This window comes from Coenobita brevimanus, chromosome 83, assembly GCF_032717465.1.
Source record: "Coenobita brevimanus isolate Jiangsu-jjx chromosome 83, ASM3271746v2, whole genome shotgun sequence".
Lineage (NCBI taxonomy): Eukaryota > Metazoa > Arthropoda > Malacostraca > Decapoda > Coenobitidae > Coenobita > Coenobita brevimanus.
Genome location: NC_137036.1, coordinates 10,477,672 through 10,501,011, shown reverse-complemented (window position 1 = coordinate 10,501,011; position 23,340 = coordinate 10,477,672). Strand labels below are relative to the sequence as shown.

Here is a 23,340-nt window from a genome sequence, read left to right as displayed (position 1 = left end):
GTGGTGGTGGGATCGTGTGATGCTTGGGATGTGGATGTTGATGATACTGGTGCTGACACAGAGCTACGTCGGGAACCTCATGTCCCTCCTGGCAGTCAGATACATCGACCAACCATACCAGAGACTTGATGATGTTCTTGACAACTCCAATATTGGAATAATTCTTGTCCAGAAGTCTTTGATCATCCATTATCTTAAGGTGAACAATTGTTTTTGTAATGTAATTGAAAATCATGAACTATTTTTTGTTCAGTATCCAAGAATGTTTAGGTTGTCAATAAAGCAACCCAAGATGTATTTTTTTTTTTTTTTTTTTTTGCCAAATCAGTACCGCAGGAAGTAGTGTCCAATCAGCCATGAAGTGTTCTGTGAGCTTCTCACATATTTACTGATAAAAGAAAGCCCTATGGTGAAGATCATTCTTCCTTTCAGGACACTGTTGGTAAAATTTATTTTTTATCAGTCCTTCAGTATTTGCAGAACAAGCAATTAACTATCAGTTGGCCCCTGTTCTGAACAGTTAATTTACTTCCAAATCCTAATTACCAGCTATCTTCACGTTATGCCAAACACATAATTATTATCTGCTACCTCATCACAACTGATATGTATTACGGAAAGTTCAGTTATTTTTCCTAAGTTTCAACTAACTATATAATCGAAAGCTTTCAATAAAGCTAAGGATTACTGACAGTCTTCGCATTTCAGGCGGCCACGTCGGGTCCACTCTACAAGCTGGGGAACCTGATGGGCACAGACCGAGTGGCTTTCAGATTGTTCGCTGAAATACCCCAAAGCCTGGAGACTATTGTGCGGGATGGCAGTCATATCTTGTTTGACCTGGACTTCCTCTATAACCTCGTATTGCCAAGGAGCTTTTCTCGCACAGGTTATAATGTGGTTGTCATGTTCATTAGAATTATTTTGGGCATACCTATCTATTCTGTAGGACTGCTATACATGTAGCATATCTGTACGAAATTTCCTGTCAGTGAGGAGAGGGGCTTCATTCAATATGAGTAATAAGAAATGATTTTAAAGGTAAATTGCTGCCTGTCGTTAGACCAATGGCAATTTAAGTGTCTTTGCAAGAAGGACTACTTTATTCTAATTAACAGTATAATAGTCTCAGTCATCACTTTATCATCACTAAATATTTTGACAGGTACCTGTGATTTTTATATGTCCCGGAGCAGCTACCTGAACTCTCCTCTAGCCATGCTGGCCCAAAAGAACAGCCCTCTTATGCCAAGACTGAATAAGCTGTAAGAACTGAACAGTTTGTCAGTAACTGAAAATATTAGAGATAAAAATAGAACTGTGTATTTTTATACAGAACTTGAAAATACTTGATATCTACATCGAAGTTGAAATAGGTATGAGAAATAATTACTATGGTAGATATTTACTGGCATGACGAATATAATGTTTTAACCATTATATTTTCTAAGACAGGGCTTATTCATTGGTGGAATGTGGCCTGTATGATAAATGGATGAAATTCTCACATCCTAACTCCAGCACCTGCAAGAACGCACCCAGGATCATCACCGTCACCTCTGCCTTCTCATTCAGCAACCTGTGGGTAGGTCCTGCCACGGACTTGTTGGATGGCCTGGAAAAGCACTAGTTTGTTGGATTTTACTTCATTACTTCCATACGTGTTTGAAAATTTTCCGTTAAGTGTATAATTGTAAATTTTATTTGTAAATTTACTTCAACCATCACTAATGATTTGCATTAAACATGTCACTTTTTCCCTACGTAGGATTTACTTTAGCGATGTTAATGAAATATTGTGGGTTAGTTGATAAAGGAAAGGATGACGGCATTACATGTAATACTGCTCATTTTCAGGGCATGTTTGTGGTGTTGGGATGTGGGTTTGTAGTGGCCGTTGTGGTGCTGGTGATGGAGCAGATGTGTGGTTGGGCCAAGTGGGAAGAACAGCGCCAGGTGGACACCCAAGACACACACACCACCATCACCACCACCACCACCACCGCAGACCACGCACTTCATTAATACTGACGACGAGCATCGCATGAAATTCATACATCACTTCTTCACTTTAAGCTTTCAAATATGTAACAACACAGGTACCAAACTTATTGGTTAATCAATTCACTGATATTAATACAAAACTTGACAGATCCTCCAAGTGTCATTCACTGTAATGTTTGTTTGTTTTCATGGATGTCAGCATTCACCTCTCAATATGTCTGTAGGTAAATATATTCCGAAATTTAAAGTAAATTCAGTGATTTGTCGTGTACACTTCCGGATTATGATGACTAGTTGCAACAGGTGTATAATCTGTCTGACAATTAAACTATAAAACACAAATAAGGTGATTAATATAAAATATTTGATGCCAATGACCCAAAGATAAAATCACTAAAAGTTTAGTAAAAGTGCATAACCCATTGACTCTTGACAGAGCAAAATTGCCTGGTACGAGCCTAAATGAAGTTCTTAGCTGTATCAGGGTCGCCTGACATAATTCCTCAAAATTTTGAATGTTAATGTTTCTCTCAGGTGATCTATATCCGTCTTTCCTGGGCAAGAAATAATGTGTGTATGTGCTTATTCTATTATCTTGTACAGACATAGACACAAATATCTTCCAAAAGTTTGACGAATATCATTCATTCATTTGCCAGACGCCATGTATCCCAAACGGGGTGGCCAAGGGCTTAGAGTTAATTGTTTTACAGGGAGGGGCACTACCCCACTGGACAAGTAGGGAGAACGTTATGCCAACAGCATCTGGTGTTCCCAGGCGGTCACCCATCCAAGTACTAACCAGACCCAACGTTGCTTAACTTCGCTGATCGGACGGGAAGCGGTGTACTCAACGTGGTGTGGCCGTTATACGGAGGAATAATCGAACCGTTTGAAACCTGCACTAGTTGAGACAGGGTATTTCGCCAGGTGTAAATTTTTTCTTAGACGGAACTAGAAAGATAGTTGTGTCTTTGATTGTACACATCTCCTACCGACGAACAGTTATCACATCGGCTTTCTAAAGTACTGGCTACATAAATGATCTCTTTACGGTATTTAAGAATTGCTATGGAAAATAACTATTTTGTGGAATGATTACGGCCACTGAAGGAGTTGTGCTTGTGAGATGTCTTAGATAACTATTTCTTAACCAACTTAACTTTGAAATGGCGTAAAAGAAACTTAATTACCTATTCTGTTGAACAGTTTAATACTTGATGAGATAGACTTGTGAGACAGATGTGCACTGACTGGTGTGGTGAGAGAGGAGGGGGAGGTGTTCACTGGTGTGATGTGAGGGGAGTGGGAGGTGTTCACTGGCTGGTGTGGTGAGAGGCGAGGAGGAGGTGTTCACTGGTATGGTGTGAGGGGAGTGGGAGGTGTTCACTGGCTGGCGTGGTGAGAGGGGAAGGGGAGGTGTTCACTAATTGGTGTGGTGTGAGGGTAGGGGTCGGTATAGACTGGGTGCCAGTGGTTATAAAAGGACTGCAGGAGTTACTCAGCCTTCATTGTTCATCTGCTGCTCCAGGCTGTAAGAGTACTACTTTGGCCACATTTGCCCCAGCACCTTGACCATGAGTCATGTGGCACCGTGTTATTGTCAGGTTCGTGGCACTCTGCTGTTGTCAGTCATGGGAACGTACTTATTCCTACTCACACACTTTGTGTCAAAGGCCACCAGATGTCAAGAATATGTAGCCTTGATCTGTTTATTATAGAAAAAGAAGGTGTATCACCTTGTCTGGTGGATCGGACAGACCCAGGAAGAGAGAGAAAATAATGTTGGCGTTGTATGGGAACGTCAGGGTAGGCTATCTCTTTCTCGTTATCTCTTCGTTTTGTAAGTGAGGTGAGGTGATGAACAGGAAGATTGGGGTCAACAGAGATTTACTGTGAGACAGTTGCTTGACAGGATAAATTATTGGGCTTGACGTGACCCATTGTATTTTTAGGGGCAGTTTGTGCTGGCTGCCGCCTTCCTGCTCTCTCTCTAGCTGTTACTTTCCTTCTCCTTCCCTCTTCCCTGGCTCTCTCTGGCGCTCTGATAGTCTGGAGGCCAAACCCAGAATTTTGAGTTTTTATGCATCTAAAACTCCAAAAGTGGCATTCCTGTTTTTTGTCATCTATGGACCTTAGACAACATCCCCAGCGCAGGCGCCGGGCTGAAAATCTGTCCGGAGCTGAGACAGAGCTTGTGTTTTATAAGCGCGTATAGGCACAAATTAGGAGAGAATAAGACATACATTTTACCACATCTATGTTATTATCACTTGTATTTTATTTCTGTTTATCTTTCCAGGAAATCCTTGAGGAATCAAATACTTACCTGGCACTACCTATAATTAACTACCTATAATAAAATACTACCTACTTATCATCTTGGCATTTCTTCTCTGCCTTGGCAAAAGGTTACATGTAGGGAACCTAGTAGCGTTAGAGGCCCGGAGCATCACTTTGGCATCTGCTCGCGTGATTAGGTTTGTTAGCGTGTCAGTTTATAAGGGTGTTTAAGGCTATGACATGCCAGTCAATACATCATCAGTGTTCATTATTTTGGAAATTGCTGGGTAAACAATTGATGGTTGTTGGTTGATTAGGTTTGTTGGCATGTCAGTTTATAAGGGTGCCAGTCAATACATCATCAGTGTTCATTATTTTGGAAATTGCTGGTTGTAGAGACTGAACTTGATGCCATCCAAGGAAATAGCTGCTATATTGATCCTATGGCCTTGGTTCAAGCACTTGGGAAATCGAAGGATGCCCACACCTTCGGTGATCTATCAGATATCTTCTGTAATATTGTTCTGGCTAAATTTAATCATCAGTGCAAACAAGTAGATGTCGTCTTTGATGCATACAAAGCAGACTCAATCAGAGAAATGACAAGACAAAGCCGATCTGGAAAGAAAAGGCAAATTCGTCACATACCTGAAGGAAGAGATGTTCCACTACCTTCACAATGGCCAGAATTTATATCTTTGACAGAAAACAAGACCAACCTTGTCAGTTTTCTCACAGATGAACTACATGATAAAAGCAAACTACTCCAAAAGGATCATGAACCTGTCATTGCTGGAGGTTTCAAAGATAATGAAGATGTGGTAACCACAAGTTCTCGTGATGCATCCCATTTAAAATCTCACCAAGAAGAAGCAGACACCAGAATGGTGTTACATGGTGCAGATGCTGCCAGGTGTTGATTTCAAATAATGATTGTTGATAGCAAGGACACAGATGTTCTTACTCTGGTCACACACTTTGGTGCCAGTCTTCCAAAACAAGTGTGGCTCAAAGCTGGAACTTCAAAAAAGTACAGTTTTATTGCCACACACAAGATCAGAGCTACACTGGGCCTGGACCTATGCAAGAATATTCTCAGTTTCCATGCCCTGTCTGGGTGTGACACGACCAATCAGTTTTGTGGCATAGGAAAGAAAACTGCCTGAAAGATCTACCAAGAAAACTCACATCTCCTGGATGACTTTGGTTATGGGCTGCTCTCTCCACAGAAACTATAAAATGTTGAGAAATTTGTAGTCAGTATATACACATCAAAGTCTACCCTCACATCAGTAGATGAACTACACGCTCAGCTGTTCTGCACTAAAGCTGCAGAAAAACTTCCTCCAACACAAGATGCTATGATTCAACAAGCCAAGCGAGCACACTACCAGGCTTTGATATGGCACCACGCACTAGAAGCCAAGCCCTCATTGCTAAGCCCTAAAGAGTATGGTTGGAAAGAAGGAGATGGTGGACACCTTGTACCACTTCTTATGACCAAACTTCCAGTCCCTGCTACATGCACTGCACTTGTGAGCTGTAGCTATTAAACTTCATATGTTTCATCTAATTGTTCTTGTAGGAGACACAATTTGTGCTGCACAAGGGACTACATTTGTTGTAGTGAGGGTAATGTGTGCCTCAATTCTCTTAATCCTTGGGCACAAGATGATGAAGACTGTGACTCAGACGATAAGGAGATCTTATGTAATACTATTGCCTGAATCCTCCTAATACTTGGCGCAAGATATGATAAAGACAGCGACCCAGATGATGACATCTGTTGTACTGGTATTGCTATTAGAGTTGATAAACTGGTTCAACATGAAAATTATGTAATACATGTTTTAACAGTTATGTTGTTGTCAGAGAAAATTTTTGCACAACACGTCAACTGTACAACACCTGTTTTTCTAGGGATCTTTATCTTCAAATTATTTTCGAAATATGGCTGGTCATTGTATTCATACGATAACACCGAAATAAGTGTGTCATTGTTATTTTTGTGTAATCTTGATGATAAAAACAAACTAAAGAGTACGGAATAAAGCAGGAAACTTTGGAACATACATGAAAACTTGCTGTTAGATCCTACATCTCCTGCTCCAAAAGCCATCTTCATCTGGGAAGAAAATATGCTCATTTTACATACATTTAGATCATGGCTTTTACTGGGTCTCAGGACGCAATGCTGGACTGGCACCTGGGTGTTTAGGTATGCTGAGGGTATGGGTGAGACCCGTAGGGGGTCCATTGCTTTTGGAATTTTCGGTGCCCAAAACTCCTTATCTAGGCCACTTTTTAAAATTGGCCTCCAGACTATGAGATCCTACATGTGATTTCGGGGTATGTGTGTGTGTGTGTGTGTGTGTGTGTGTGTGTTTGTGTGTGTGTGTGTGCTTCCGGCTTGGTGACGTGTGTGTCAGGCAGGTTTCCGTCACCTGATCATTGATGTCATCTGGTGTTTGGGATATTTTAGTGTCTGGCTATGGGGAAGTGTATCTAACCTCTTCCTGGAGAACTCGACCCAACTACCTGTGTATTACATACTGTTACCTGTTAACAAATGATACAAACTTATGAATTCCTATAACTATTTTAATGTTTCTATATTGCTCGGTCACTCCAAAGTGTCGTACCTACGACGTATGTCAGTATTATAATTTTACAAAACATATGGTAACATGATACATCGTTATGAATATACTGAACAAACATTTGAGTAAATACATGGTATTCATCACAATATTATAGTGACATAATACCACTGTCGAAACCAATCATATAGTAGTGATATAATACAGTAGCATAATTGTGTATGTATATCAGACATATACATATATTTGTACAATGGTAATACGATAGCAATACAATGGCAAGTCTACAGTAGTCTATTGTACTAAGGATCAGTTATATATATATATATATATATATATATATATATATATATATATATATATATATATATATATATATATATATATATCAATATTGTTATATATAATTGATATATGTGTATTACTTTTTTCTATGTAGGGAAGAAAGAACCAAAGGCCAGGAGCCCGCAAACCGTTCCTTCCAAGAAAAAAATAAAAACAATTCAACAGAGAGCCAAACTAAGGATCCGCTCGTTTCCAGATGCGTGGACACACTGCATTTGAAAGACTGGAGATCATAGGAAGTAGGAAATACAGGCAAAGGGAAACAGTTCCACAGTAGACCTGTTGCATAAATGAAGGACTGGGAGTAAAGGTTAACTCTTACAACAGACATGTGGACAGAAAAGTGATGATTTTTTTTTTTAAATGCAGGGAAGAAGGAACCAAGACCAGGAGCCTCCAAACTGTCTCTTCCAAGAAAAAAAGAAAAAACAGTACAACAGAGAGCCAAAGTCAAGATGTTTTCATTTCGAGATGACTGGACACATTGGGTTTGAAAGACTGGAGATCATGGGAAGTAGGAAATAATGACAGGGAGACAGTTCCAGAGTTGGCCTGTTGCATAAATGAAGGACTGGGAGTAACGGCTAACTCTTGCCTTAGAGAGTTTGACAGAAAAAGGATCAGAGTTTGTTGCCAGACTGGTGCTACACATCCGTTGTAGAGGGGAAGGAATGCAAGTAGACAATTCAGAGGAGCAGTGACCATTGCACTAGCGACAGAAAAGAGATAAAGATGCAACAGTGTGGTGAAGCGACAGAGGTTGATGGGAGCCAGGAAGAAGAGCAGACTTAATGAAGCGAAAAGCCTTTAACTCCACCCTTTTGAGAAGAGCTGTATATGGAGAGCCTTCTGGCACATGAGACTTGTACTTTACACAGGGGTGAATAAAACCCCTGTATAAAGGCAACAACTGTGCAGGGGTAAAGAAGGCTTGGAGTCCGTATAGCACACCAAATCTTTTGGAAGCAGATTTTGCAGGCGATGTAGTATGATCTTTCCAAGATAAGTCCCTAGAGAATGAAGCCCCAAGCATGTTTAAGGATGATACAGGATTGAGTTGGATATTATTAAACATTAGTGGATAGTCCCCAGTCAGACATACGAGCCACATGAGACATTACGTGTGTCAAAGCCTCATTCGTTGTTTGTTGAAGTAGCTGCTATGATGGACGTCACGAGAACCGAACGGAAAGGTGAAGGGTGGAATCATCAGAGTATGAGTGGATGGGATTTGATGTGTTTTTTTTTTTTTTTTGTGCGAGGAAGAAGGAACCAAAGGCCATGAGCCCGCAGTAACAGTTCCCTCCAAGAGAAAAACAAAATACAATAGAGAGCCAAATTCAAGATCCGATCATTTTGAGATGCCTGGACACACTGCGTTTGAAAGACTGGAGATCATAGGCAGCAGGAAATACAGACAGAGGGAGACAGTTCCAGAGCTGACCTGTTGCATAAATGAAAGACTGGGAGTAACGGTTAACTCTTGCATTAGAGAGTTGGACAGAAAAGGGATGAGAGTTTGCTGCCAGACGGGTGCTAAGCGCCCGTCGTAGAGGTGGAGGAATGCAAGCAGACAGTTCAGAGGAGCAGTGACCATTAAAGTAGCGATAGAAAAGAGATAAAGATGCAACAGTGCAGCGAAGAGACAGAGGTTGAAGGGAGTCAGTAAGAAGAGGAGAGTTAATGAGACGAAAAGCCTTTGACTCTACCCAATTGAGAAGAGCTGTATGTGGGAAGCCTCCCCACACATGAGAGTTGTACTCCACACAGGGGCGGATAAAACCCTTGTATAGAGTCAACAATTGTGCAGCGGTAAAGAAAGAGCAGCGTCGGCTTAGCACATCCAATCTTTTAGAAGCGTTTTTTACAAGAGATGTAATATGATCTTTCCAAGATAAATCCCGAGTAAATGAAACCCCAAGCATGTTCAAGAATGATTCAGGATTAAGCTGAATATTATTAAACATTAATGGGTATACTTGTGGAAGATTTTGTCGGGTTGATAGGTGTAAGAACTGAGTCTTAGATACATTAAAAACAACGATTTTATTTTTACCCCAGTCAATGATACGAGCCAAGTCAGACATTAGGTGTGCCATAGCCTCATCCCGTGTTTGTTAAAGTAACTGTTGAGATGGGCGTTGCGAGAACCGAATGGAAAGGTGAAGGGTGGAGTCATCAGCATATGAGTGGATAGGGTTAGATGTACAGCTTAGAAGATCATTGATGAATAAAAGGTGATAGAACAGAGCCCTGAGGAACACCACTGTTGATAGATCTAGGAGAAGAACGATGGCCGTCTACAACAGCGGCTATAGAACGACCAGAAAGGAAGCTAGAGATGAAGGCACAGATAGAAGGATAGAAACCGTAGGAGGGCAGTTTGGAAATTAAAGATTTATGCCAGACTCGATCCAAAGCCTTTGAGATGTCAAGTGCAATGGCAAAGCTATCACCAAAGTCCCGAAAGGAGGATGACCAGGAGTCTGAAAGGTAGGTGAGAAGATCGCCAGTGGAGCGTCCCTGACGGAACCCATACTGACGATCAGAAAGAAGGTTGTGATAGGAAAGATGACTTAAAATTTTTCTATTGAAAATTGACTCGAAAACTTTTGAAATACAGGACGTTAAAGCAATTGGACGATACTTAGAGGGTTGGGAGTGGTCACCCTTCTTTGAGACTGGCTGAATGAGAGCAAACTTCCAGCCAGAAGGAAAGGTACAAGTTGACAGACAAAGGCAAAAGAGTTTGCCAAGGCATGGTGTAAGCACAGAAGCACAGTTCTTGAGAACAACAGGAGGGACTCCATCAGGCCCATATGCCTTGTTAGTACAGAGGCCAGTGATGCCAGAAAATACATCAGCTGAAGAAATTTTAATGTCAGCCATGAGGAAGTCAGGGGGGGGAAGTGATGGAGGAACAGCACCGGATTCGTCTAAGGTGGAATTGGAGGAGAAAGTCTGTGCGAAGAGATCTGCTTTATCAGTAGAAGAAATAGCTACAGAACCATCAGAGTAGAAAAGAGGATGGAAGGATGATGAGGTAAAGTTGTTAGAAAGATTTTTGGCAAGGTGCCAGAAGGAGCGGGAAGAATTCGAGTTGGAGAGTTGAGAGCATTTAGTATGGATGAAATTATTTTTAGTAGAGCGAAGAACAGACTTAGCACGATTCCGGGCAGAAACGTAAAGATGTGATTCAGGAGAGGGTTGGCTCCGGTACCTTTTGTAGGCCCTCTCCTTGTTGTGGACAGCATTAGAACAAGCGTGATTAAACCAAGGGTTTCTTGCGTTAGTCAAAGGATATGAGAAAGGAATGTATGCTTCCATGCCCGAGAGAATAACCTCCGTAATGCGCAAGGCACACTCAGATGGCTCCCGGCCATGGAAGCAATAATCATTCCAGGGAAAATCAAAGAAGTACTGCCTGAGGGCCTTCCAGTCCGCGGCTCCAAAATGCCACAGACGACGTTTCCCTGGAGGGTCCACAGGCCGTACCGGAGTGATAGGACAGGTTAAGGTAATAAGGTTGTGATCAGAGGAGCCCAACAGAGAGAAAAGATTAACAGAGTAAGCAGAAGGATTAGTTGTGAGGAAGAGGTCAAGTATGTTGGAGCTCTCTCCAAGGCGGTCAGGGATACGGGTAGGGTGCTGTACAAGCTGCTGTAGGTCATTAAGGATAGAAAAGATGTAGGCTTGTTCACCAGGTGGATCCGTGAAAGGAGAGGAGAGCCAAAGGTGGTGGTGAACATTGAAATCTCCTAGAATGGAGATTTCAGAGAAAGGAGAAATGGATAGAATGTGTTCCATCGTATAAGTAAGATAGTCGAAGAATTTTTGATAGTCAGTAGAATTAGGGGATAAGTAAACAGCACAGATATATTTAGTCAGAGAATGACAGGAAAGCCGAAGCCAGAGTGTAGAGAATTCAGAAGAATCGAGTTCAGGAACACGAGAGCAAGATAAGTCGTTGCATATATATACACAACAGCCACCTTTGGCTTTGAAATGAGTATAGAGAAAGTAGGAGGATACAGAAAAGGGTTTGCTGTCAGTTGCCTCATACAGCTGAGTCTCCATTAGAAAAAGAAGGTCAGGTTTAGAGGAGGAGAGGTGGTGCTCAACGGAGCGGAAGTTAGAGGAAAGGCCGCGAATGTTGCAGAAATGAAGAAGAGAGTCAGACTGTGGTTCCAGGCACCTCGAGTCGTCACCGGGAGAGGGGCGGATGGTGGAGGCATTTATGGTCCCCCCCCCCTGGGGACTCTGAGACTTGGTGAAGAGACGCCATTTTTGTTGAATTTTGAATAGGAACTGTAGTGTGTACTGTGCATGTAGTTTGGTGTAGATAGTTAGAGAAATTTGTACTGGAGAGCATGCTGGCCTACTTCCTGTGTAACTGAGACACTGAAAAAGTTCAGCAATGGGGATGGTCAGGAACTAGTCCTGAGGGCTGATGAAACGGGAGCTCCAGCACTCCCTGTCATCAGCTTTCCATCCACCTCTGGAGTACTGCCCTGCTCGACTGGTGCTACGGTCTACTCCACTTAGGTCATTGTTGAATAAAAAGGAATAGAGTTGGTGATAGGACAGAGCCCTGAGGAACATGACTGTTGATTGATCTACGAGAAGAACGGTGGCCGTCTACAACAGCAGCTATAGAATGACAAGAAAGGAAGTTGCAGATGAAGGCACAGCTAGAAGGACAGAAACCGTAAGAGGGAAGTTTGGAAATTAAAGATTTATGCCAGAGTCGGTCGAAAGCCCTTGAGATGTCATGTTCAGTGGCAAAGCTTTCGTCAGAGTCCCGAAAGGAGGATGACCAGCAGTCTGAAAGGGTGAGCTGGAGCTCCCGTTTCACCAGCCTTCAGGACTTGATCCTGACCAACTCCCTTTGCTGGACATTTTCAGTGCATTCATTTACACAGAGAATAGGCCAGCATGCTCTCATATCACCTCTACCTTCAACTGTCTACACCACACTACATGCGCATAATATATCACACCCTCTATTCACATCCTTAATAATGGCCGCTACAATCTTACCATCAAATGAGGTGGTACCTCGGATTGCCACCACTGGCAGGGTAGGGCTGGCGGCATAGGGTCCTCCCAGTCGCCATCAAGCGATTGTGCAGGCAGCGACTGTTGCTATTTCCGGGAATGCTCGTCGGCAAAGAAGTGACTGTGTGGCCTTATTCTTTACCAACATCCGTGGCCTTACCACAAATTTAAACTCAGTTCATTTTTTCCTTCAGTCCATATCCCCTTTGGCCCTTTTCCTCACACAACCACAAATCTCACTCTCTACCGTTATATCTCCATTTTGTTTTCCCGGTTACCATCTACTTACAAACTTCCATAACAAGGGCGGCACCTGTTCATATATCAAATCCCAATATGCAGTTGACACTATTTTGAACTTCACTTCATCCAGTTTTGATTACTCATCATATAAACTAAATTGTCAAAACATTACCAAATATATTTGTGTAGTTTATCGTTCACCCAATGCTTCTTTGGAACCCAGTGTATTTGATTCCATATCCACTCAGTTGAGTAACCTTGACCTTGCCCTTGGCACCGAAATTACCATTTTGGGTGATTTTAACATACAAAATGTTGAATGGTTATTGCATTCTGGCCGGACTGACGATGCTGGTCTAGAGTGCGAGCTGTTTGCAGAATCGAATAATCTCACCCAGTTGGTAAAGCAACCAGCAAGAATACCTGATAATCCTGACCATAATGCCCATCTCTTGGATTTATTCTTGACAAATAATCCAGATCAATACAGGAGAGAGGTACTGTCACCACTTGGATCCTCTGACCACAATCTCATCAAAGCCTCATTAATTAACCCTCCCACACCTTCCCGTTCTGAACATGTCAGGGTGACCCGATGGCACTTTCATAGGGCTGACTGGGATGGATTTAGAAATAATCTTGCTGATGTTCCATGGCGGTCTTTCTTCTCTAGTGATCCCAATTCTACCCAGTCCCACATTGCAACTTAATACTAGCTGGTATGGATTTATTCATACCAAGTCAACAGTTCATCGAAAGATCGAACTCTCCAAAATGATTTGATGGCAACTGTGCTAGAGCAACAGCCCAAAAGTCATCAGCATATAACTCTTACTTAAAATAAAAAAACATCTGAATCACACTCCCAATTTAAAATTGCTGGAAATCATGCAAAAGCTGTATTAAATCTATCTAAATCAAACTTTCTTCAAAAGCAAGCATCAAAACTACTTAACAACCCTAATGACAATAGAATATTCTGGTCAACTCTTAATTCTTTCAATAATAACTTTAACAAGTCATCTTCCATTCCCCAACTAAAATCTGCAGATGGCGACATTACAAATGATCCACGTGGGAAAGCAGATATCGTTGCCAGTACCTTTGCCAGAAACTCTACCATAGACGATACCAGCCAAAATGTCCAGTACTTTCTTTTCCTGAAATTGCCCCACTTAAAATACAGACAAGATACGTAAAATCAACTCTAGACAATTTACCTACCAACAAAGCTCCAGGCCCAGATGGAATTCCACCAATTGTTTTGAAAAAGTGTTCCCCTGAACTTGCCTCTGTCCTAGCTAAATTATTCAGACTATGCATACATACTTCTTTATTCCCAAATTCATGAAAAGAAGCCAATATCCACCCTACTCCGAAGAAAGAATGTTCGTCTGACCCCTCCAGTTACAGGCCAATAGCTGTCACATCTTCTCTTGATAAGGTATTTGAAACTTTAATTAACCTGTCACGTCCCGAGGTTTTCCGCACCTCCGACATCCCCCAGTCCCGAGGTATTTTCGATTTTTTTTTTTTTTGGCTAAAACCTTCGCTTTGGGTGAGAAACATCGAAAATTTATAGAGAAATCGCTCAAGGTTTAAAATACCCAATCCAGGTAGGAGTTCCTCCTTATCTGACTGGGTTTTCTAACATGCTGGCACCAAAGAAAACGAGTTCTATGGGAGGGTAACTATTTTATCCACTCATAAACCGTATTTATTTATTTACTTGGTACGAATTTATATGTAGTATGAGAGTATATTGGTTTTCAAGCAGTAATAAAGGCATTATAAGCATTGTTTCACTCACTAACTAATCACCATACCTGACCTTTTTTTGCCACATTACCTGATCATTATTTCTGGCTGTTTCTTCTTCTAATGCTATGTAAACATTGTCCTCCACATTGTCATCGCTTGGGGAGTCACTCTGGCCCTGAATATCTTTACTAGCCAGGTCACTGGTAACAGGTGAATTGCCGAGACAATGGCGTGAGGGGGGGTGGGGGGAGGTTATGTGGTGTAAGGCATTGTCCCTGCTTGGCATCTTGTAGAGGAATAGAGGAAGGTGTCCTGTGTATACATACGAAAAATCACGCGCGAAAATTGAAAATTGTGCAAATTTGGGACCTTGCAATTGCACGACGTACCGGTACGTCGCCTGGACTGGCAAATGCAAATCGTTGCAACGTACCCATACATCGACGGGACGGGGCTGGTTAAAAAGCACATTGTAAAACATCTTGAATCCAACAACTTAATTAGTGATAGACAATATGGTTTTCGCCACAAAAGATCCACCATTGACATACTCAATCTCTTAACTCATACCATCCATCAATCAGTTGATTTTTTTGGAGAAACTCATGCAGTAGCTCTTGATATCTCTAAAGCTTTCGACAGAGTATGGCACCGTTCCCTGCTGTCCAGACTCCCTGGCTATGAACTAACGTCTTTTGTTCTTTTGATTTCTTCATATCTTAGTGACAGGAAAATAAGAGTAAAAGTAGATGATGTATATTCCAATTTCCACTCAATTAACGCCGGCGTGCCGCAGGGATCAGTTCTGGTGCCAACCCTATTTCTGGGTCATATTAATGATCTCTTATCTGTCACCCACAATCCCATTCACTCATATGCATATGACTCAACACTACATAGTTCATTCACACTCAGACATCCATTTACAAAGTCTAATATCTCCACCTCTCAACTCAGTACAGCCATCTCCATAAATCAAGATCTATCTACAATCAGTGAATGGGGACAAAACAACCTTGTCTCTTTTAATGCCAGTAAAACTAAATATATACAGTTTACTAATAGACAGATATTGCCAGATTCGTACATTACCTTCAGTGCTACTAATATTCCCATCTCCAAAAGTATTGAAATTCTTGGCGTCTCACTTCACAATGCCCTCAGCTGGACCTTTCAGGTCAGATTACTTGCTAAAACCGCCTCAAAGAAATTTGGATTATTGTACAGAGTCCATAACTTCTTCGCCGATGAGCAGTTAGCTATAATTTATGAGTCATGTGCACTCTCAGCTTGAATATTGCTCACCCTTGTGGAATGGTTGTGGAGAGGTTGCATTAAGACAACTAGACAAAATTCAGAACAAAGCTGTTAGAATCATTAACAATCCCGTCATTACAAATAAACTACCTCCCCTGCAAGTAAGAAGGAATGTTGCCTCCCTTGCATTATTTTACAGATATTATTTTGGCAAATGCTCAGACGAAGTTGCGTCCATGGTGCCACCTCTCCATGTCTTCCCTCGTGCTACACGGGCATCTGGTAGCGCTCATGACTGGAATGTCACTCAGCCATATTGCAGAACTTCTGCCTATCAGAATTCTTTCATTCCCCGAACTGCCTCTCTCTGGAACTCACTTCCCCAGAGTTGTTTCCCTCCAAATTTCAACCCACAGCTGTTCAAGTCTAACTGTTACTGATATTTTATGAACAGAGGACACCAGTAATCTGGTGTATGGATTATTTTTTTTTTTACTCAGTTGTTTTTCCTTCCTCCGTTCTGTTATTTATAGGAAAAAAAAATGTGAAAAGATCGCCAGTAACGGAACCCATGCTGATGATCTGAGAGAAGATTGTGATAGGAAAGTTGCCTTAAAATTTTTCTGTTAAGAATAGGCTCGAAAACTTTTGACACACAGGATGTTAAAGCAATTGGGCGAGTGTTAGAGGGTTGGGAATGGTCACCCCTCTTTGGGATTGGGTGAATGAGAGCAAACTTCCAGCCAGACGGAAAGGTACAAGTTGATAGACAAAGGCGAAAGAGTTAACCTTGGCTTGGGGTAAGTACAGAACCACAGTTCTTGAGGACAACAGGAGGGACCCCATCATGTCCATATGCCTTGTTAGTATTGAGGCCAGTGATGGAGAAAGTACATCAGTTGAAAAAATGTTCATGTCGGCCATGAGAAAGTCATAACGAGGAATTGATGGAGGAACACCACCGGAATCGTGCAAGGTGGAATTGGAGGAGGAAGTCTGAGCGAGGAGATCTGCTTTATTAGTAGAAAAAACAGCTACAGAGCCTTCAGAGTAGTATGTGTATTGCTAGACGGGTGCTACGTGCCCATCGTAGAGATGGAGGGATGCAAGCAGACAGTTCAGAGGAGCAGTGACCATTGAAGTAGTGACAAAATAGAGATAAAGATGCAACAGTGCAGCGAAGAGACAAAGGTTGAAGGGAGCAAGTAAGAGAAGAGTTAATGGGACGAAAAGCCTTTGACTCCACCCTATTGAGATGAACTGTATATGAGGAGCCTCCCCACACATGAAAGTTCTACTCTAAGCAGGGGCAAATAAAACCCGTGTTTAAAGTTAACAACTGTGTAGGGGTAAAGAAGGTATGGAGTCGGTTTAGCACACTTTGTCTCTTGGATACAGACTTTACATGAGATGTTATATGATCTTGCCAAGATAAATCCCGAGAGAATGAAACCAAAAGTATGTTTAACTCTTCGTGAGCTGAGCCTTTCCAAATTACACGGGAGGCTGACGGGGTCCCACTGGACCCCAAAACTTTTTGGTGAATTTTTGCCTTATGCATAAAGCTACATCATTTAAAGTTTGTGCTTATGTTGCCCAGGACACGGCCAGTGGAGCCAACCCACAAGCGTCCTTTTTTTTTTTTTTTTTTTTTTCAAGATAATTATTTACATTTATCAGAAATTTATTAATGTTTCAATATGGATGCATTAAACCTACACTTACTTGATTGTTTGAGTGTCAGTACTCATGGGATTGGTTCTTTACAGAATAACAACCTCTGGTATAAATTATGTTACATAATCATAATATAAAAGTATCCTTATAATGTTCAAATTAGACACAATTTTTTTTTTTTCAGTTTCACAGAGATATAAAGAAATTTTACTGTTCATAATGGGAAAGCAACTAAATGATAGTACCTTTCTCGCAAATGCAAAGAATAGCGACTTTTGCAATGTTAACAATGATACTACAGCAGAATGTTACCGTCAGATTGTTCAATCACTTCATATTCATCAACGTCAGAAAATTCAATGTCTGAATCAATATCTTTTTAATATATCGGGCTGGTCATTTTCTGCCAACAAATTACTGCCATAAAACGTTGATTTGGTATTGACATTGTCTTTAGATGTCAAAAATCTGAAATAATAAAAAAAGCCACACGGAAGGTGAGCTGTAGTCCCAGCAGACCCCATAAACATGTTTTACACGGTCATTCCTACATGCTGCAAGCTTTTTTGCCTCAAAATTTTTTGCTTATATAATAACCATTCACTATACAAGCCCGGGACGGACAGGTTAGAAAAATAAGCAATGGCTTTATGGCATCGTTTTAAAGACATGCTGGGGTCCAGAGGGACCTTTACTCAGCTTGCGAAGGGTTAAGGATGATGCATGGTTGAGCTGGATATTATTAAACATTAGTGGATACTCCTGTGGAAGATTTTGTCGGGTAGAAAAGTGTAAGAACAAAGTCTTTGATGCATTAAAAACAACAAATTACTTTTACCCCAGTCAGGCATTAGGTATGCCATAGCCTCATCCCTTGTTTGTTGAAGAAACTGCTGAAATTGACTTTGTGGGAACCGAATGAAAAGGTGAAGGGTGGAATCATCAGCGTATGAGTGAATAGGGTTAGATGTACAGCTTAGAAGATCATTGAAGAGTGTTGATGATAGGAAAGAGCCATGAGGAACACGACTGTTGGTAGATCTAGGAGAAGAACGATGGCCGTGTACAACAGCAGCCATAGAACGACCAGAATTGAAGCTGTAGAAGAAGCCAAATATAGAAGGACAAGCTGTAGCTGAAGGCACAGATAGAAGGATGGAAACCGTAAGAGGGCAGTTTGGAAATTAAAGAATTATGCCAGACTCGATCGAAAGCCTTTGAGATGTCAAATGCAATGGCAAAGCTTTCACAAGAGTCCCGAAAGGAGGATGACCAGGAGTTTGAAAGGTAGGTGAGAAGATCGCCAGAGGAACATCCCTGACGGAACCCATACTGACTATCAGAAAGAAGGTTGTGATAGGAAAGATGCTTTAAAATTTTTCTGTTAAGAAGAGACTCGAAACCATTTGAGACACAGGATGTTAATGCAATTGGACAATAGTTAGAGGGTTGGGAATGATCACCCTTCTTTGGAACAGGCTGAATGAGAGGAAACTTCCAGAAAGAAGGGAGGGTGGAAATTGAGAGACAAAGGCGAAAGAGTTTACCTAGGCATGGTGTAAGCACAGAAGCACAGTTCTTGAGGACAACAGGAGGGACCCCATCAGGCCCATATGCCTTGTTAGTGCTGAGGCCAGTGATGGCAGGGAGTACATCAGTTGATGAAATTTTAACGTCAACCATGAGGAAGTCGGAGAGGGGAAGTGTTGGGGGAACACCACCGGAATCGTCTGAGGTGGAATTGGAGGAGGAAGTCTGAGCGAGGAGATCTTCTTTATCAGCAGAAGAAATGGCTACTGAGCCATCAGAGTAGAAAAGAACAGGGAAGGATGATGAGGCAAAGTTGTTAAATAGGTTATTGGCAAGGTGCTTGAAGGTGGGCGAAAAAATTCGAGTTGGAAAGTTGAGAGCATTTCGTACAGATGAAATTATTTTTAGCAGAGCGAAGAATAGACTTAGCATGATTCAGGGCTGAAACATAAAAAAGATGTGATTCAAGAGTGAGTTGGCTCCGGTACCTTTTATAGGCCTTCTCCTTGTTGTGGACAGCATTAGAACAAGCGTGATTAAAGGGAAAAAAATGTGTATGATTGAAAGGATATATAGCTTCTATATGAGTCTTTCTAAATGATGGATCGTGACAAGTGATAATGTTGGGTGGGAGAGAGGCAAGTTCAGGCTTGAATTCCTTTATTTTCTGTAACGCTTCGGTCTACACAGAACCCATTCTCTCTGATGATGGGTTCTATTTCGTCCTTAGCGTTAGAGAAAATAAAAATTCAAGCTCTAACCCATGTCTCTCAGACATCAAACATTTCCCGGCACTTCTAACTTTATTTGCTAACTATTGTGTAGGACGTCCTCGGGATGAAAAGGTTATTAATTGCACCACTATGCCAGATCTGTTATAAGGTTTGTTGTATAACCTTATAAGATTTCTAACAGAATTCTAAATTTTATGCAAGGATAGGGTCATATTACAGTTCCCAAGATTTGTATCAGTAGACCAGCCATAACCGTGGAGACATGATAGCATGAATAAGTTGTTCCGATATTTCAGTGTGTCAGTGGAATTCTTTCCTGCCTTCAGTACAGAACTGTTTGTATTTAGTCGTTCAGAATGATGGTTATGGACTAAACTTCTAATGTAGCTCCTGGAGAATCATGGATATTTATAAGCATCGAATTTTGCATTTTGGGTGTGGGTCGAGTGTGTCCACTACATTTTTCAGCCGGAATTATGGTTTGGCGTGACTGACTGCGATGGGACGAAGAGGACTCGTCTCGTTTTTCCTCTTGCTCGGTCTGCCACTGCTGGGTCTGGGGAAGTAATAGTAAAAAAGCTCTTAGCCATTTTAGCCATTATGCAGGACAGACAAGCCTCCATAGGGGCTATCATATAATTTTTCACATTTGTCCATCTTAATATTCACACTGTTTAGTTGCGAAACGTTTGAGAGCTGAATGAATAAGTACGAACAAGACATCGTATATATAGTTTAAGTATGAACAAGGAGTCGTATATAAAGCTTAAGTATGAACAAGAAATCGTATAGACAGTTTAAGTACGAACAAGGAATCGTATATACAGTTTAAGTATGAACAAGGAATCGTATATAAAACTTAAGTATGAACAAGAAATCGTATAGACAGTTTAAATATGAAATAGAAATCGTATAGACAGTTTAAGTATGAACAAGGAATAGTATAGACAATTTAAGAATGAGCAATGAATCGAATATGCAGTTTAGGAATGGTTGATTGATTGACTGATTGGTTGAATATAATTAAAATCTGGCAGCGGAACTGCCAGGGTCATATGCCACCGGACAAGATAAAAGACGCAGCAAATAAAATGTGCATATTAAAAATAAAGTTAATACCCATTAGTAGAAATAAAACATTGAAAATAACAAAATAGTTCATAAAATATCAATATTGTACAGTATAATAGTGGAAGGAGACCCTCCTCCTGGAGAATACAAAAAACATCAGTAAAATCGTTACAGGCTCCACCAAGCATCGAGGACGGACAGTAGTCACCATCTGCCCTCTTATGCCTATGGAGGAATCTCTGACGTAGATCCCCCAGACTCGGAGGCTCGACCAGCAAGTGGGTGACAGTAAGGGGAACAAGGCAATCATCACAGTACGGTTGAGTCCCACCACTCATTAGGTGTAAGAAGACGTAGCCGAAGGGTGTACTTCTGTAGAGAAGGTTATGTGGTTAAATCGTCGATGGGAGGAGAGCCGCTAGGAAAGAGTAATGGTGAGGCGTGAAGGAGATAATCAGTGTAGGTCTTCTCTCTTCCGTTATTCTCTTCGCATTTTAAGTGGGATGATGAAACAGGCAGATTTGGGTCGACGGAGTTTATTGTGAGATTATTACTTGAATAAAAGAGCTTGGCGTGATCCATATAGCCTATGGTTAGTAGCAGTTTGTGCTAGCTGTTGTCCTCCTACTTTACTCTCACTCTTCTCCTCCCTATCTCCTCTATCTGACCCTCGTGTTAACGGGCCTACTCTCCAACCCCTTCTCTCCTCTTTCTCTCTCAAACCCCTTCTAATGTGAAGGGAAGCTCTCCGACAATATATGCAGCTTGAAGAAGATGTGTGTTCAGGTTGTAGTGTCTAGTTACGTGGACTACAAAGAGATTGTCTGAGATATATGTTAAGAATTTTTGATGGTCTGAGACAACAAGACTGTGGATATACATTATGTGGATTGACATTCCTAGTGAGAAGCTGTGTACGTCTCCAACAGACACCACATCCTGTACATTGTGTTTATGAGATATTTTATGAGATATATACTAATGCCTATATAATACCTACATATCGCTCGGTCACAGGAAACTGGCGTACCATCGACAGTAAATATTGTCCTAACATACTAATGCATACTATATACACATTACAATGAACTTATAAGCTAGTTAAGCAAAATACATAATACAGTAAAACTAACATAACTGTATGAATATTGTATAATTGCAGTTACATTGCTATTGTAGTTACATCAGTTTAATGCAACTGTTACGCAAGTGTGACTGTAACATAACATTGTGTTAATGCAACTGTTACATAATTGTGTTTGCCATAAAATTGTAAAGTTACATAAACGATACATCTTGTTAATGCAACTGTTACATAATTGTGTTTGCCATAAAATTGTAAAGTTACATAAACGTTACATCTTGTTAATGCAACTGTTACATAATTGTGTTGGCCATAAAACTGTAATTACATCTTGTTAATGCAACTGTTAAATAACTGTGTTCGCCATAAAATTGTAGTTACATCTTGTTAATGCATGTGTTACATAACTGTGTTGGCCATAAAAATGTAGTTACATCTTGTTAATGCAACTGTTACATAATTGTATTGGCCATAAAATCGTAGTTACAGCTTGTTAATGCAACTGTTACATAATTGTGTTGGCCATAAAATTGTAGTTACGACAGTGGGCGTGACCGAGCGATATGTAGGCATAATATAACACAATACTATATGTAACTATATAGCTATAAGTAACAATATGTAAAACAGGTAGTTATGTCTGACTTCTCCAGGAAGAGTTTGAGATACATCATATGTTAAGAATTATTGATGGTCTGGGACAACAAGACTGTAGATATACATTATGTGGATTGACATTCCTAGTGAGAAGCTGTGTACGTCTCCAACAGACACTACATCTTGTACATTGTGTTTATGAGATACATACTGTACTAATGCCTAGATAATACCTACATTCCCTCCCCAGCAGGCACGTGAGGGCCACCACAGTCCTGCTTGGGGCTGTAGGTGAAAGGAGCATGGTGGGCGTCCTTTCCCCGATGAACACGGTAGGCATCATCGAAATCCTAATTAGGGAGTCTGTTGGCACACAGATCCTGCCCCAATTCTGGTAAGCGCTGGTCCAGGTAGAGGGTAGTGCAGCCTGGTGACATCAGTGAGCAACAGTAGTCGTGTCGCGGTTTTGTCCGAAGATTAAACGTAACTCGTGAAACATTATGAACCGTCCGTTTGACAGACGGCAGAATGTACCAGATGCTTAGCCCGTTAGCTTATGTTTTCACCAAATTTCACGACACGATTATTGTTGCTTACTGTACCTCTTGTGGATTCTGTTGAGAGGAAGAAGGGCGCGTGGTGGTTGGGGACGTATGCCCGTCTTCCTCGGTCTCTTGTCGCGCCTCTCTGTGGTCTCCCCTTGGTATTTCACAACCACTGTGCTTGAAAAAATCACGTCCTCGAGGCTGAAGGTAGTACATGTAAGGGGTAGCTGTTTTGTAGGTTAGTGTGAGGTGTTGGAGGAGTGAGATCCAGTGCTGCATGGGTAGATTTGGCTCTTGGTGGGGTTGATACACTATCTCGAGGGTGGAGGCGAGTGTGGTTTTCTGCAGGAGACGTGGAAGTTGTGGTGTCCCTCAGAGGTTTTGTTTCTTTCCCTGGGTAGGGGTCCAGAGCACGTGTTTGATTTTCATTTCTGGAGGTGCAGTGTGTAGTGACTGGCCAGTGACTCTGGGCTGAATGCTGGAGATGGGTGAGGCGACCTGGGTTTTGAGGTCATGCGGGTGGAAAAGTATGGGACTCACGCACCTTAATC

General features: G+C 41.4%; 1 protein-coding gene and 1 non-coding gene across 2 annotated transcripts in view; one reads left to right on the top strand and one right to left on the bottom strand.

The window, feature by feature from the left end:
- The first annotated feature begins 19 nt into the window (after positions 1–19).
- Positions 20–23,340, top strand: part of LOC145409911 (uncharacterized) — a 298,181-nt gene continuing 274,860 nt past the window's right edge. The window contains exon 1 of the mRNA XM_080280177.1: positions 20–199. Coding sequence (XP_080136303.1) covers positions 20–199 — 180 coding nt within the window. The remainder of the gene's footprint in view (positions 200–23,340) is intronic.
- On the bottom strand, positions 2,758–2,876 carry LOC145409977 (5S ribosomal RNA). The gene has a single exon (XR_013899203.1). It is a non-coding gene; the product is annotated as a 5S ribosomal RNA (ribosomal RNA).